Below are 16,714 nucleotides of genomic sequence, written 5' to 3'. Positions count from 1 at the left end.
GATGGACTTTCTCCCTTTAGCAAAAAAAAAAAAAAATGATGTCGGCAACTTTTGTATCTGGTGAGACTACTTGGAAATTCTTCTGTGATCTTAGCTTATCCCTGTTTGTTTTAAGGTGACCCTTTTGCCCAAGGGTTACAATGATTTCAGATTAATGTCTTCACTCTTTATATTAAATACTTAATGTCTTTTGCATTGCTAACATTTTTTTAAATTCTTAATTTTTTTATTTCTTAGCTTGTTTTTTGTATTTGAAGTAAGGTGGACACAATCCAAAAGAAACAGATAACCATTTCTTTTGTTCAAGAAACTCCTGAGAAGAAAGTACCATGACTTGCCTCATTGCAAGTTTTGAAATTCTTTGGTTTCTACTACCTAAATAATAATAGACTGTAAGCTCTGTGAGGGCAGGAATGTGGTCTCTTTTAATCACTGAAGCATCTACAGCAAGCATAGGGGCTGATTCATAGTAGGCACTGACACATTTTATTGAGTGAATGAATGTGTAATAATATTATGTTATATTTATATAACACATCACACTTGTAACCTATTTTCCATTTCATCTGATCCTCACAACAGCGTCTTCAAAGTGGATAGAAACTGGTAGTTTTATCTGGTGTTTTATTATTGTTTATAGATGAGGAAAATGGGGTTCAGAGGTAGAATGGTCTGCCCAAGGCTTCACACAGGGTCAGTGACGTGTGGTTCTATCCCTGAAGACAGTTTCCCAATGGAGTCAAGCAAGATGGGCACAGCTGTTCCTCCATGTGATGGTTCCTGCTTTTCCCAACTTTCATGGAATTCTCCTTCTTTATTTTCAGATTACAGGACAGGCCCGTGTTTTACTGTGGTCAGCAACCAGATGTGCCAGGGACAGCTCAGCGGGATTGTCTGTACAAAAACGCTCTGCTGTGCCACAGTCGGCCGAGCCTGGGGCCACCCCTGTGAGATGTGCCCAGCCCAGCCCCACCCCTGTCGCCGAGGCTTCATTCCAAATATCCGCACAGGAGCTTGTCAAGGTAAACCACCGACCGATGGAATTATTAATGGATTCATCTTATTTGCTCTGGAGAGCCATTCTCCAATGAAGTTGGAGAGAATGGAAAAGCAGTGTCAGAGACATAACTGCACGATTTCGCTGACGGCGTGATATCCAACTTAGGCATTAGGAGCGTGGCTCACGAGAGAGCAGCTGGTCTCCTTGGATTTTTCCTTGCCAGCAGGTCCCCCTTCTGACCTCAGAGGTGTTTCCATGGGGTGGTATGATTCTGTTTACAGCAATGCTGCGCATCATAGTAATGCTGTGTGTAAACACAAAGCAAAATTTGTGAACAAGGTAATTTGTTTTTCTTAATTTTTTTTCCTTCGTTTGAAATTGTTGGAGTTCCTCTGTCTCATGGGTTGTACTTAGTTGACCTGAAGGAAAATTGTTCCTCTCTCCATTTTACATGCTACATGATGCGTTTTTTTTTTTTTTTTTACAAGACAGAAATAAATTAGGATTTGTTTCGTAGTTTTAAATATCCCCAGATGTCTCCTGCTTGCTTCTCCTGCCTCCCATAGAAGCCCTTGCCCTGTTTTTGGCTTTTACTCCTGTTCTTCCAGCTGTACAAATTCTTTTATTGTCTGGATGTCTGGCAGGAAACAGGAGGAAGTGAACAGAGGCAGTTCCACACTAAACTGATGGGATTGAAAACTCCCAGGCTGTATCTGTTTCCTTTCGACATCTTCAGTGTTTTTTTAGCAAGCGGCAATATTTTCAGAAAATTCAGGGTATGCTTTTCTGAGGCAAATAGACACTAGTTTGGTTTTGTTCTATATGTTCGTTCTAAAGATAATATGCAGTAAAACAGAACTTGAGCTTAATCACATAGTTGTGTGGATCTCCATTAAATTATACTTGAATACATTTCACTTCTGGTAAACACTGTTGGTCCTGGCCCCTGGCTTCTATGTACAACATACATTTCCTTTGTATGCTCTTGAGTGTATCCTTCTGAGTATCAGAAGCAGCAAGATGTCACTTTGAAACCCTAGAATTACAAAGGGGTAGATTGTACGATTTTATAAAATAAAGAGTAAGTTTAGTTCCCCTTTTCTTTGGTGCCTTCTTATTTTTCTCGTCCTTAGCAAGTCTCAGTGGGTTCTGAAGAAATTCTTGGTCTTGGTGTTCTGAAGTCAGCTAACACCCATAAACTCGTTGACAGTGACGGTGCCCAGCTGCCTGTCCATGAGTGCTCGTCAGAAGTTGAGGTGCTACGAGAACTGGGGGAAAGAGAATGAAGAAGGAGAGGGAAGAGCTGCTTCTCTTTAGCTTTACTATTCATTTCATACAATCTGGAATTTTCCAGCTTTTTCTTTGTGTCCCTTCCTGACTCTGCTCTTCAACATTCAAGAAAACAAAAGTTTTTTTTCTAATAAAATTTGTGAAAACTCACGGAATCAAAATGGCAGTTATATTGCCACTTTGAGAATGAAATTCTTCATGTTGGGCTGTTTTCTTTGGAGAGATTCTGCTATCAGCTTGGGGCTCTGTCTCCTTGCTGGTGTTTTTAGACCTTGGGCCAGATGAGAGGGGCTGTGGGCAAATGAGTTCATAACGGCGCTTATTCTGTCTGCAGCCTTGAAATGTATGGCCAGCAGAGAAGTGCCCTTATATATATTTCCTCTTGGCCAAAAATCATGATCAACAAGACTATCTAGTTTTGCTTATATGTCCAATTTTAATTTCAAATAACATTTTAATAAACATATTCAATGTATCAAGAGAATGGAAAATTCTAGTCTAAGACAAATAGAGATCAGCTATAAAACATAATCTAATTATACTTCACATATTAGTCATTCATTTGTGGGCCAGGACATTCCATTTAAAACAGTAAATGACACTTTTATACCAAAATAAATTGTTGTTCCTTTAGTACCCCTTTTCCTGCGTGGCAGCTTCTCTCAAGAACACAGATTATTAGAGATCTTACAATTGACAGTGGCTCTCATGCGTCACACAATGAAGAGTAAAACTAAAGTGTACACCAGGCTTCCAAATTTCTAAAAAAGTACCCAAAGTGGGGGAAGAAAAGTTAGACTGCCTCGCTGGGGGTTCTTATTAAACCAGACGTTTTTGTGTGTTATGGTTGAAGAGATGGAGAGAATGTACGTGTAGTTTTACGATCTTTGCAATGAGCCTGGAATTATTACTTTTGTTCCTAGAAGGCTAGTATTTGGGATTTCCCTTAGGACCACAGTTATTCTTTAGGTGCTAAGGATTCAGCAGTGAACAAAATGGGCAAAGAACCTTCTCTTTGGACACTTATATTGGAGACAGTCGATTTATAAAACAAAACAAAGCAAACAGATATTTATTAGGTCAGTTGGTGATTCGTCCTGTGGGGAAAAAATGAGCAGAGTAAGTAAGAAGGGCGGTCAATGATGGGGGGGTGGGGGTGGGCGGGGTGTTGCTATTGGACTGTCATGGGAAGAGTCCACTGCTACAGTGGAGCAGAGACGTGATGGATGGGACAGCATGAACCATGCAGCTCTGTGGAGGAAGAATAGTCCAGGCAGAGGGGCCACCGCTACAAAGCCCTGAGGCGAGTACATCCTTGGTGTGTTTGAGGAATGGCAAGGAAGCCAGTGTGGATGGAGAGTAGTGAGAGAGGAAGCGATTAGGAGAGGAGGTCGGAGAGTAGAGGGGTCAGGTAGACTCTTCTGGGACTTAGCATGGACTTGAGTCTTAAGCTGAGGAGGGACATGATCTGACTTACCTTTAAAATAGTTCCCTCTGGCAGCTGTCCTGCCAGCAAGGTGAGTCTGCACATTCATCTGGGGATGTCTCTCACTTCTCAGCCTAATTTTCTGGCTTGTTAATTTTTACTGTGCAAGACAATTCTCCAGAATGTAAGGTGAACATTTTCCATTTCATTTGTATAAAAACATTAGCTGTCTCGTGTAGTCTGAGTGATCTTATTTAAGTAAATTCTGTTTTAACTCAATCACTCGATACAACTCTTAAAGATGGTTTTATTATAGAAATGTGTTGCATTTTGATTCTAAGGATTTCTTGAATAACTTTAGTTATTACTGTCAACTGTTTATCATTGTATCCTCTTACTTCGCAGCATGCATAATAAAACCCACAAAAGTTAGTACAAATATTCTCCTCTACATGAGAGAAGATGGAAGGTGGGACAATAAAGAATACTTGTGACTTCTAATAGAACGTTATTGACCAAGTTATGTTACTCAAATAATCTATTTTATATAACATAATGGTGAGAAATAGTTTCTCTCATCATATTCCAAATATTGTGATGGACAAATAGCTCATTGATATAAATATGGTAACATAATTGTGGACAAACTATCACATTTTCTTCTGCAATGAATTTTATATGAATCTTTTGCTCTCTCCTAAAATCTGACAGATGTGGATGAATGCCAGGCCATCCCTGGGCTCTGTCAAGGAGGAAATTGCATTAATACTGTTGGGTCTTTTGAGTGCAAATGCCCTGCTGGACACAAATTTAATGAAGTGACACAAAAATGTGAAGGTAAGAAATATCATGCTTTGCAGTTAAGGGGTGGAGGGGCAGGCAAAACCCAAATCAGTGACAAGCCTTTTTGCAAATTGTTCCTAAATCCTTCTGTCTTTGTCATTCCTGTGAATGTGTAAATATAATATTCTTACCAGGAATAATATGCCTTTGTGCTCTTGAACCAGAAAAACCCTGCAGCTTTTTCCACTTTTATAGACCCAAAATAAGAGATCCATCTGAATCAAATTAAATATTAAAACATGAAATATTTTTGAACCAATATTTGGGTTAAAATGTTCAAGACACATATTTTTGCATAGTTCTAGAGACATGAATTTAAATTTGATCATTACATATCATTCAGAATGACATATCTCCTGATGTTTTTCTAGTTAAAATGTATATTTGGTTTTTTTCTGAGAAATCTATTAACTCTTATATTTATGCTTCTAGTACAAGTTTAGGATTTTCTTTTCTGCCTATCAAATGGACACCTTTTAATGTTAATCAAACAGAAAAATATGAGATAAATTTATATATTTGCATTTAGTTTATAGATTGAGTTTCTAAAAATATATGTACAGAGAATGTGTTCATATCCACCACTATTGGTATTTGCTGAAAAGAAGTTTGACTTCCAAGTGTAATAGCTACTTTTTTCATGAGAGGGAAACATACAGGAAATAAGTAGGCAGCATTGAACTCTCTTTTCTTTGGTGAGTGCATGTACCTTATATATGTAACGTCTGAAAATAATGTGACAGAATTCTCAAGGCTACATCTCTTATCAAGCTCAACAGAGAAAACTTTTTTCTTCATTCTTGGCTCACTCTATGTGGTGTGATATGAGGTTTCATTTAGATGCGTGCACTGTGGTTGAAAGCAGTTGCTGCTGTATGTATACTCCTAAACCCCAGCGATGAGGAATGGTCATTTGTCTGGGCTTGGATCATGAATCAATCTTTGTTGATAGCCACAGTATATCATGCACGTGAAAGACAGCTTTAAATTTGAGGTGTAGTTTGTAAATTACCTATAAGAAGTTTAATATCTGCTTACCCTGAAACTGAATAATCTAACTCTGATAGAATTATCTTTATGGGTTAGGGTTGTTTTTAAGCTATTAATCATCGTAGAATTTATGATATGTTCTTGAACATGCTATAAACAGTTGAGGTAGCTATGAGAAACACTTAAGTTCTTTCTAAAGAAGTAGGGCTTCCTAAAAACATTATAAGTTTCAAAGAACAGTAAAATTGACTCTATATAGGCCAATGTATTTTAGAAGTTATATTGTGGATTAAGTTAGAAGCAGAGAGTTTTGATACTGAAAGAGGCAAAGGACTTACCTAGTGCCACCCTTTCATGTTATAAATTAAGGATCTGTGTCTTGGGTATGTTAAGTGCACTGTCTGAGGTCATTCAGATAATTCTCAAATTTGCTTTTTTTGATTCACACTCTAGCGCCTATTATACCATTTTATAATGTCTTCTTTCCTAGATTTAAGCCATTGCCTCTACTTTAACAACTATGTTTTCTAACATTTAAAAAGATTTAAAATATTATGGTATAGATTTTCAGGTATTATCATACATATCTTTTTATGACATTAATAAGCTCTTAAAGTTTATCGAATGCAAAATCCACATCAACAGAGCGGTATGTCTTACGTTTTTAGGCTTTCTCAGCCTAATATTTTCAGCTTTAAGAGATGGAATCAGCTTTAAGATTTAGGGCAATATGGTCCATATGACTTGTCCAGTCTGCGTTTTGTTTTCTGGAATTATGAAATCTTCCAGCCTGGACTAGAATTGTTTTCCTGCATTCCTTGCCTTTCACTCAGACCAGTCAGTTAACATCAGTCAGGATTGATCACCTTCTATGGTTGTGAACTAGACAGAAGACGCACAGATTTAATACTCAGACCGAAAGAAAAATTATTCAAAATCCTTTTATTAATGCTAAGAAACCTATTATGGTGGTGTATCCAATGGACCAAAAATTCAGTCTGAGAATTACTTAATCCTTTTCCACAAACATTTTTTTTTTCCGGCTACATATCGAAGTCAGTAGCAAGATAAAAACAGAATACTTTTGGCTAGACCTTTTTTTTTTCCTCCTTTGCCATCTACTGTTACATTAAATTCAGATGATGGTTTTTTTCCCTTCCTTTTTATTTTTCTATGCAAAATTGATATTGGAAGAAAACGTCCTGTTAGTACTACATGTACTCTGGCCTGGAGGCTGGTTTGGGCATTGTTGCCCTGTCTTACTCCAGGAGGAAAGTAATCAGCAAGTCCTCTGAGAACACTTGGTGAGCTGGGTCCCCTCCTTTAACTCTCTTGCTCTTCTGCTCCAGTGCCTCACGATGGGCGTGGCATAACTCTGGGTATAGGATGATCTCCAGGTGCTCGATAGAAGGAATTCTGGGAAATCTGGCCCACAGACTGAAAGGATGAAGAGACTATCTCTGTGCCCTAGGAAGATAGTCAGGCCACAGTGGGATCCTGTGCCCTTGTGAAAATTGTTCTGGCACCTTTGCCATTACTTTGAATGGCTTTTTAAATGTATCTTCCTCTTGACTTGGAGAGGCGGGATCTGGGTACCTGGAAGCCCACAGTAATATGTTTTAAAAGGCAATTCAATAAAAAATTGGTTTTAGCAAATTTACAGGATGCTAACCTTCACTCCCTCAATGATGGTGAAAGCAGCTTTTCGTGAGATCTTCCTTTGGCAGAATTCTCCCTTACTTCTTAAAATATCCCTCTTTTCCCAAAACTTAAAAAAAAAAAAGTCATATACCAAGTTTTATATCAACACGTACAATTTAGGAACATTTGAAGTGTAAATTAACAAGCTGAAGTGATTAAATAACAATTATTAAATTTTCATAAATTTAAGATGAAAAAGATTGAGATTTATAGCTGCCATTTGAGAAGAAGGGAAACAGAGTTCATGCCCACCTTCATTGTTGATTTTTCCAATGACTCGAGTGTGCACACTGAAAGAACACACAAGCCTTTTCTTTTTGGAAACCAAGTCCATATTTGCATAGGTTACTGTGGGAGGAAATTAAGAAATAAAAAATGTAATTAAAGGATTAAGTTTTATTTCTGGAAGGAGACCCTTGGATTCCTAATTAACCACTAATATTTTGGGATTTAGATTATCACCAGCTCAGCCTTTAGAAATTATAATAGCATTGCATGATGCAAAGGATTTTTAAAAATGTAGCTCTTAAGTCCATGCACTCCCTAATATGTGAGCCCAAAACCTTAGGACTTCCCCTTTCTAAAATAATGACATATTTATCTGATGGCTACCTGCTCTTAGGGGCTCTTATCCTCTCAGGCACCAAGGAGAATTCCTGGGGCTACTTAGCCCATTGCCACAGATGGTGCTCCGTCCTCTGCAGCTGGTTGCAGGCCCTTGACTCTCGCTGTTCAAGGTTGCCAGCCCTGTATACACTTGCTGAATGACATCTCTGTAGTAGAGGCATAAGAGCCCTAGGAATAAGACAGACCTGGCCCTAAGTTCTGATAGTGTCCCTCATCCTCTGTGTGATCTTGGACAAGTTGGTTACCAGCTCTGAGTTACTTCGACTTTCAAATGAGGAAGTTGAACAAGATGGTATCTGGAGGTTCTTTCCAGTTCTGCAGTCCAGGCCCCATCTTCACATTTCTCATTATTTTCCAGTTGTAATCAGATAGCTGGTGCTGCATGAATGAGAAACCGCGTAAGCTGGCATACATGGTGTGACTATAAAAGAGTTTGGCTGATTTTTTTTTGATGTGACTTGAAGAATCAGCTTGTTTACTTTTTAGTCACACATTTTACACTGGATTTCGTGTGTATAATAAAGCAAAGTTCATCTCACAGGCTCGGTAGCATTCATAATTATGTGTCACATTTTCTTTTAAACAGCTGCCCCAAGTTTTAGTTTATTTCTTTTTCTCACCTTATTAGTAATCTAGACAGTCAGGATCAGGTTAACTGGCTTCCTTCTCATGAGAGATGTCTATGATCTTGGACAGAGCTCCTGGATAGTCGAGTGTCCCAGTGATGCCAGTCCCAGAACTGGGACCAAGCTCCACCCTATCTGCCCCCCACACTCCTTCCTCCCCTCCTGCTAGAGGAGCAGCAGGGTAGGGAAGTGGCCAGGGGATGGGGAGAATGCTCAGGGAAAGCAGATGAGATGGAGGGATGAGAAGGAAGAACAAGAACAAAGGACAGAGGCAGATCAGGAGGGAAGGGACCTACCATTTGTGCCCCTTCTCAAGCTCACAGCAAGAAGCCGGTGAGACCACCGGTGGATGGTAGCTACTTCCCAGCAGTTCTGCCTCTCCCTCCTGCCCCAAAGACACGGGGAAGTGTCCAGAGCACAGAATTAGCTCTCGCGGGCCAAGCCGCACTCCCCACCAGGTCCCTTAAACTGATTTACTTTTATGGCTGGTGTTTGATACAGACTGACTTACAGAAACTCTGAGAAAGCCGCTGTTCTCGAATTCTCTCCTACTTGGGATCCCTGAAATGGTATTAAAAAGAGATAAACACAGAGTGGTAATAGCCTGGAGAAATAATAAATTAGCATGAATGAGTTTCAGAGTGTAACTCATTCTAATTCAAACGCTTTTCTCCAGTCTTTTACTATCAGGGACTTCCGCCACAGCCTGGTCATGAAATCAGAGCTCTTGCTTCCACCACTATGAAGCAATGGGACTGAGAAGCAAGTGGTTCAGGAGAGTAGAAAGGCCTCACGCACGTGAAGGAAAAAGGGTGCGTCACTGAGGAGAGGACAGTGAAGGGAATTCAGAGCTGTTTAAGCTCCTTCAAACTGAACGACCTGGCCTGGTAGTTTTATCTTTATCTGTGTGCAAATCACAGAGGTGCGCACTACGGTGTATTTGCTGACCTGTGGACTTGGAGAGCGTGCACCTAAGTGGAAACCCTGCCCCTTCCCATGCCCAGCCCCTGGCAGTTGGACAGTTGGGTTTAGTATCACTTTATCAATGAACCTCTTTGCTCTTATTTTGAGTTTTACTCTTGCCAGTTTTCTGAAGGCCTCCTGGGCACCAGAATTATAGAAATCAGGTCCTACGATCACACCTCTGTGGTGAGGATTAGATGAGTTGACATACGTGAAGCATTTAGACAATGCCTAGCACTAAATACATTTTAACTCTTCTTATTATTATTGTTATAATCTTCAGTAAAGCGTCCAAATCTAACCTAGCCAGCATGTGAAAGATGATGTTTCCTTCATCCTGTCAAAGTTAGTTTTTTTGTGTGTGTGTGTGAGGAAGATCAGCCCTGAGCTAACATCCGATGCCAGTCCTCCTCCTCTTTTTGCTGAGGAAGACTGGCCCTGGGCTAACATCTGTGCCCATCTTCCTCTGTTTTATATGGGACGCCCCCACAGCATGGTGCAAGCTGTGCACCTGGGATCCGAACCTGCGAACCCTGGGCCGCTGAAGTGGAGTGCGCGCACTTAACAGCTACGGCACCAGGCCGACCCCTAGTTTTGTTTTTTAAAACTTTCAAAAACTTTATCAAAAACTTTTTGTGATATATACTGTCACTTAAATAACCTCTTTGGATATTGATGTATGTTAAGTGGCCTTAATAAGGATGGTAACAGTCATTTATACCAACAGGTAGAAAAATATTTCTTTTAGTAGACAATATCTTCTCACTTGATCTTTGATGGACATTATATGACTCAGACATTAACTTTTAGGGACACTTTGGGAAAGATGCATTCTTCTTAATACCTTTGTGTTAAGTTATATCCTCCTCGATCCTTAAATGAGGTTGTTGAATCCTCTAGGCTTTTTGATACACTTGTTTGGCTTCCTGTTGGTCTTAAATAGGAATGTGACTGGTATATATGGGGGGATCGATGTTAAAGAACTGTCTTAAAATGTGCCTTGAGATGTTATGCCGATTCTAGAATCTCAGGCTCTGTCCTTGGCTGTTTCTCTGCCTGACTTGCACTGACTCCAGGGAAATTTATGTCTGTCGGAATAGAATATGCACCTTTACTGTTACACAACTTCACAATGACAATGCTGTTTATGTTAGCATTGACTCTAATATAAGCAGCGAAATATTGTTTGGTTTAGGCTCTAGCCTAGCATAGAAGAAGGGGGATTTTGTTTTTAAAACGGTTAAACTGCATGTAAACAGTGTCACTGCTGCCTTTTTGACTAGCAGGGTGAACTTGAGTCAGAAGACACTTGAATCTGGTCTACTTTGAATTCTATTTTGTTTTATAAGTGAAGAGCAGTACTTAGACTGGAGAAGAAGTGTTCTAATTGTTAAACTTTAAGGCTTTCCGAGTGCCAACGGTGTTAGTCTGGCCATTGCAATACTTCTAGGAGACTTGGGTCAAACTACATCTCTCCCTAGATCTGTGCAGAAAGCCCCACTTGTCTTAGAGACGAGGCCGTGCAAATACCCTGTGCACTGAGTTCACTTTTAGCCTAAGCAGAAAGTTCTCCATTTCTTCTCTTCCCTCACTGGTGCCACATCTATTGACAACTGTCATTGTCTGATTATGGCTCTTGAAAAGCTCCCCTTGAAGGAAATGGTCAGATTTGTTCTAAAGGACTTTCACTGCTTCCTTGGAGGAGACCAGTGGCCTCAGGCCCTGAGGGCTGACCCCAGCTATGGCCTCAGCTGACCCTACAGACAACTGGGGAATTGGAGTAGTTTTCAGAGCTCTTGCCATGGGGGAGAGATGACCAGACCATTATCCCTCCTCCACAATCAGTCATTGAGTGTTGGCTCCTGGGAAGGGTGTGGCCTTGGGTGAGGCGGCTCTCTGCAGCTCAACCAGTCCCAGAAGGAGCTGAGAGCTGGAGACTATCTGCTGACAGAACCCCCAGTGCTGGGACAAGTCCTCCCTTGAGGGGCATCTGGCTGGAGCATCCCAGTGTCCACCACAATTCACTCTCCAACCTGACAGAAAACCATCATAATGGCAGTTTGAGTGCCCCTGAGAACACTGAGTTGGCCAAGTCTTGGTCAGCACTCAGACCACGTGGTCTTCCTGTAGGATTTCAGTATCGGCTTTGTGGAAAATCAGACGGAAAAGAAATGCAGCAACTGATGCAGAATATAGGGTCAATAGAAAGGGAGCTTAACTCGATGCAAAACATGGAGAGAACAGGGAAAAGAAAATTTTAAAATAACATTTGGAATATCAGCATGCTATAGTTACTTGGTGAAACAACAGCACACAGTTCTAGATTTTAAAGGAGAAGTTTCTTTTATTTTTCTCTAATCTCCTGAATTTGGTAAATTCCTTGGGGAAACCTATGTTGAAAGAAGAAGCACTTATTCTTTGAATTGACTATTTTACATTCACTTTTATTCTGGAAAGATCGCTGTTTTGTTACATCTGAATCCTTGTAATGACAAACGGTTTTATACTGTATTCTAGGAATACTGAAACTCTCCTTTATGTTCCAGATATTGATGAATGCAGCACTATTCCTGGAATCTGTGATGGGGGTGAATGTACAAACACAGTCAGCAGTTACTTTTGCAAATGTCCCCCTGGTTTTTACACCTCCCCTGACGGTACCAGATGCATAGGTAAGTTTAATTATCAAGTGTGTGTGGTTTCTGTAAATCAGTTCCATAATGAACATCTCTCTAAGCAAGTTTGTTAAGGAGGACATATAATTTCTCATTTGATGTAAAATGTACATTTGTGGAAATCTATTAAACAGTTGAGCACTCTTCTAAAGAACAGAGGCAATTTGTGGTCTTGTTTTGGGATTTTTGTCTCCCATAAAGAAGAATGATTCAGGAGACCCTATGGATATCCTCAGTCTATAAATTAACTTTGCAGTTATGCAAGTGTCAAACCTTGAAGCCATCCTTGACTCCTCTCTCTTTTTACCCCTCCTTCAGTCATTTCCTGGGACCTATGTTAATTTAGGTCTGAAATTTTGCAGTAATCTCTTAATTGATCTCCCTGATTCCTGGCTTCTCTGCAAACCATCTTGTCGGATTTATCTTCCTAAAATAGTGCTTGGATTAAATAACTCTTTTACTGAAAAACCTCTGGTAGTTTTCCATTAGGACATGGAAATTAGTGGTTTCGGTCTGTGTCGCGTGGATCCTTTAGGTGCCACAAAGCCCTCCAGATCTGCTGGGGTTGGAGCGGGGGTTGGAAGGGCCGTGAAAGGGGGGAGGCTGAGTGGAAAGGGCTCCTGCCTACCCCCCGCCACCCATGCACATACTCCAGACAACTCTGCTTTTATCTGTGTGGGTGTTAGGCTTCCATGTAAAATATGAATTAAATAAGGGGTTCTGTTTAGAAAAATAGATTTGACAACTGCTGGATTTAACAATTGCTAGGACTTCCTTCAAAGTCCAGTATTCTAGAATAAAGTTTAAGTTCCAGAGTGCACAGCCTAATAGTTAAGGAGCTTCACTGTCTGACCTCTCCCAATCTTGCTAACTCATCAGCACAGTCCCTGCTTCTCACTCCCAAACAGGCCCTTCATAGCCTGTTTATTCCTTCGTGCCTTTAATCATACATGGTGTACCACACAGGCTACTTTGCTTCCCAGCTCAAGCCCGTTTGACAGTTCTACTCAGGTTCTCTGTCTTTGAAGATGTCCCAGATCAGCTTACCTGAAACCATTTCTCCCTTACCTGAGGATATGCTTCTCATAAATGGCTTTATAGGGAAAGTCTATGTCTGTGTGTTTTTATCTCCCTAAGTAAGTTGTAAGCTCTTGTTTAAGACTAGTGACTGCTATCCTTATATCCCTGGTGGTTCTCAGCACAATTCTTTGCATGTTGTAGGCACACGATAAGTATTTGTTGAATACCAAAATGAGTAATTCCTTATTATTAGGGCAAAGCTAGGAAGCCTGTGGCACATGGCCTTGGAGAAAAATGAATGCTATCTTTTGATGTTTGTTTCTGGCCCATATTTTCAAAGACACTCAGCTTCACATCCTCACCACAGGCCATGAATTTCAGACCAAAACTGAATTGCACTTGAAATTCTGAATTCCTCTTTATTTAGTCACATATAATAAAAGCTGAGGACGGTCTCTTACAGTTGACATTTGAATAAGTACAACTAGTGAAGGAGACATATCTGGACTTTTCCTTAGAAACAACGGTAGTGCCCGGATTGCCTGATTTTCCAGGATCTGTCCATAGATACTGGAACTGCAGTGAAAGAATGGCAAGTGCAATTCACGTAGCTCCTTTTTCTCCCCAAACTGTCCCAACTGGCACACGCCCCCCAGTGGATATGCTTAGCAGAGAGGTAGATCAGAAGTTCTTTCCTGGCCAGATCATAGGTAGATTTTTTTTTTTAACCCTCAAGAGAATCCCAAATGACATTAAAATGATTAAAATACATTTACCTATCAAATAGTTTACATTTTTAAACTTCTTTTCTTTTTACCAAATATATCCATACTAACTTTTTACAAAGGAAGGAACTAAGATTCATGGGTCACCTCCTAGGTATGAGGTGTTTTATGGGAATTATCTGACTGAACATTTAAAACATTACTGTAGATGAGAAGAAGCTGAGGTTAGAGAGTTTAGATAAATAATTTGGTCCCATTAAGTGAGGGAGTAGGGATTCCAACTTGGGCCTGAGTCCACAGTCCAGACTCCTCCCATTGCTTCCTCCCACATGAACAGCGGATGCAGTAAACTTGTGCTTGCTGTACCCCTAGGCAGCGCCGTTTCTCCTTCCTTGGCACTTTACTATACTCATAATTAGCAACTTGTTACATAAAATGATCCAAGTGACACTTCTGCCTTCCCTGATGCTGATATTTGCTGCTATGGTAAACCACAGAGACCCCAAAATTATGCCCAGTGGCAAGGAAATACATATAGTCTCCAACTTAAGAAGAAATCCAAGGATTGTTAGTAAGTTGGTTGTTTGGAATTAGTGAATCTAACCAATAGGAAACCCCATATGTAGATAGTGAGATGTAGTATCTTCCTGATTCATCTCTTTTAACCAGGAAATTCCAACTGTTCTTTTATTCTGAGACTCCCAGACTCCCTAGCCCCAGTGCTCCCTTTGTCCTGTAAGCTCTTGCAGTATCATTTTATTTTGTTTCTCTGTGATCTTCCTGTAGTACTTTATAATACTTTGTGTAGGGGTGTCTTTTCATATTAGTGTGTTCTGTCTCATCAGTTCCTAGGAGTCCTAAAGATGTCCTGAACCTAGTTTGGGCCTCACAGCTCCTAGCTCCTGGTTGGACACAACAATGTTGTGATTGGTTAGGAGGGACCTGTTGATAGGCTAGGATGACCTGCAAACACCTATTTAGTCCATAGTGTATTTGTTTTGATATAACGTGATTTCTGGGTCCTGAGAGCAAGGGCCAAGTGATTCAGAAGAGAAGAAAGGAGGAAAGTTTTCCCCTCCTTCTCTGCCAGATTTCTTGGCCAGGGTAATTTTTAAATAGATGAATGTGTCTGTGGTTCCTCCTACCTCCCTTTATCTCTTCCAGATCCTAACATTCTTCTCCCTTGGCTCGCATAGATCCCAGATTATCCTAAAGCCACCTCTTACCCTCTATGCAAAGTGATCCAGCACCAGAATGGTTTCCTTCCCACTTCCTTTGGCGCTCCTACCTGGTGACATGGAAGACTTCAGGCTGGTGTGCCCAGGGGTCAATGCCTCCAAATGGTGCCTGGTTTTCACAACTTTTCCCTTCCTTTACTTATTAGCCCATAGGTTTTCTGTAAAATTATAAGTTGTGTAAATGTGTGTATTTTGAACAAAAGCTCTCTTACAAAAAAAGAAATTAGCAAAATGATTATTGTATGTGCAGGTGCCATTTGTAAATCAGGGACTGCTGGCAATCCAAATGTGGCTGGTAAGTTTTTCAGCCCCAACATTAACCATTTTGATCAAGAGTCTCTAACCTATTGCTTTAACATATAAGCCAGCCAACTGGGCAGTAAAGTAGTTCACAGTTAATTTGCAAAATAGTAGACATTAGCCCTTTAAGAGTTTGCTGTTGGCAGCTGTAGGTCCCAACTTTGCTCTGAAAGATATAGCCCGCACTGAAAATTATACATACAAATTTTGGTCAAGAGTTTACACTGGGTTTTGACCACCAAATTCATTTGAAGCTGGGATATAAGCCAGTTTTGAACATCTCTTCCCATTCTTAACAGGCTTTGGTTTCCATGCCCAAAATATTTACTAATCCCTAAATATATAAAGTATTAGTGGCTTTAAGGCAATGAAAATCAGAAAGTAGGAAATTCTCTTTCTCCCCCTTTTTCACGGGGGAGGTGCCGCTTGTGGCTTCACAGAGCATACCTTGTCTGCACTTCTTTCCTCCAGCCGTGTACCCTCGATCAGGCTGGAATAAAACTCCTTCTGCCTCTTTGCGGAGACTATTAGTCTGACCAGAGGTTCAGGAACTGGGACCACAAAAAATTTCTAGAAAGCACATTTATACTTGCCAGTGGTTTTAAGTACTTTTCAGAAATAATCTTGTATCCTTTAAAGCTGACCCATAATTTTCTTTTATGGTTTGTCTAGGTTTGTTGTAGCCTTCTTCCCTTGATATTAATAATTTAAATGTTTCTAAGTTAGCTTTGTTTTTTATTTCATTTTTTTAATTTATGGCAACCCTCAAGATTTGAAGGCTTTGTGTTCTTAAGAATGATGTAGATGAAAACAATTTTAGGTATGACCCAACTTGATCAGATTTGGGTGTTTAATATTTAGACTTACAGGAGACATAGGTTTGGAGTTTTGACTATAAAAAAAGTGTTCACTTTACAAAAGGATTTCACACTTATATTCCTCCAAATGACAAGCATATTTAAAATATTGTTTAATTTTCACAACTTGATTGTATAGGGACTGTACATAGATATATTTTATTTGAAGAGAGGTACATTCTCAACATCTGTCGGCAGATCAAGGTGTTCTGCGTTTGGCTACCTGGCTCTTCTAGTTCATGGTACCACCTCAGAGGTCCATGAAGCAGTTAGGTTTCTACAATGTCACAGGCTCTTTTTTGGTAGCCCAGAGTTGTACTTCAGTGTGTCAGTGTTGTCATGACAGTCAGACATGATGTAACCCAATAAAAGTGATATATAGAAATAGATCTTCCAGTGTTGCTTTGAGAAGATACCTTTCTGCCAAAAGAAC

General features: G+C 40.1%; 1 protein-coding gene across 1 annotated transcript in view; it reads left to right on the top strand.

The window, feature by feature from the left end:
- The window catches only part of FBN1 (fibrillin 1), a 227,851-nt gene that overhangs the window by 102,211 nt on the left and 108,926 nt on the right, over positions 1–16,714 (top strand). The window contains exons 6-8 of the mRNA XM_004421551.3: positions 825–1,022; positions 4,428–4,553; positions 12,013–12,138. Of these exons, the coding sequence (XP_004421608.1) occupies positions 825–1,022; positions 4,428–4,553; positions 12,013–12,138 (450 nt within the window). The remainder of the gene's footprint in view (positions 1–824; positions 1,023–4,427; positions 4,554–12,012; positions 12,139–16,714) is intronic.

Source organism: Ceratotherium simum, chromosome 3 (genome assembly GCF_057802395.1).
Source record: "Ceratotherium simum simum isolate JZ-2026a chromosome 3, ASM5780239v1, whole genome shotgun sequence".
Classification (NCBI taxonomy): domain Eukaryota; kingdom Metazoa; phylum Chordata; class Mammalia; order Perissodactyla; family Rhinocerotidae; genus Ceratotherium; species Ceratotherium simum.
Note: the sequence above shows the minus strand (reverse complement) of the source record. Positions and strands in the feature narration are given on the sequence as shown.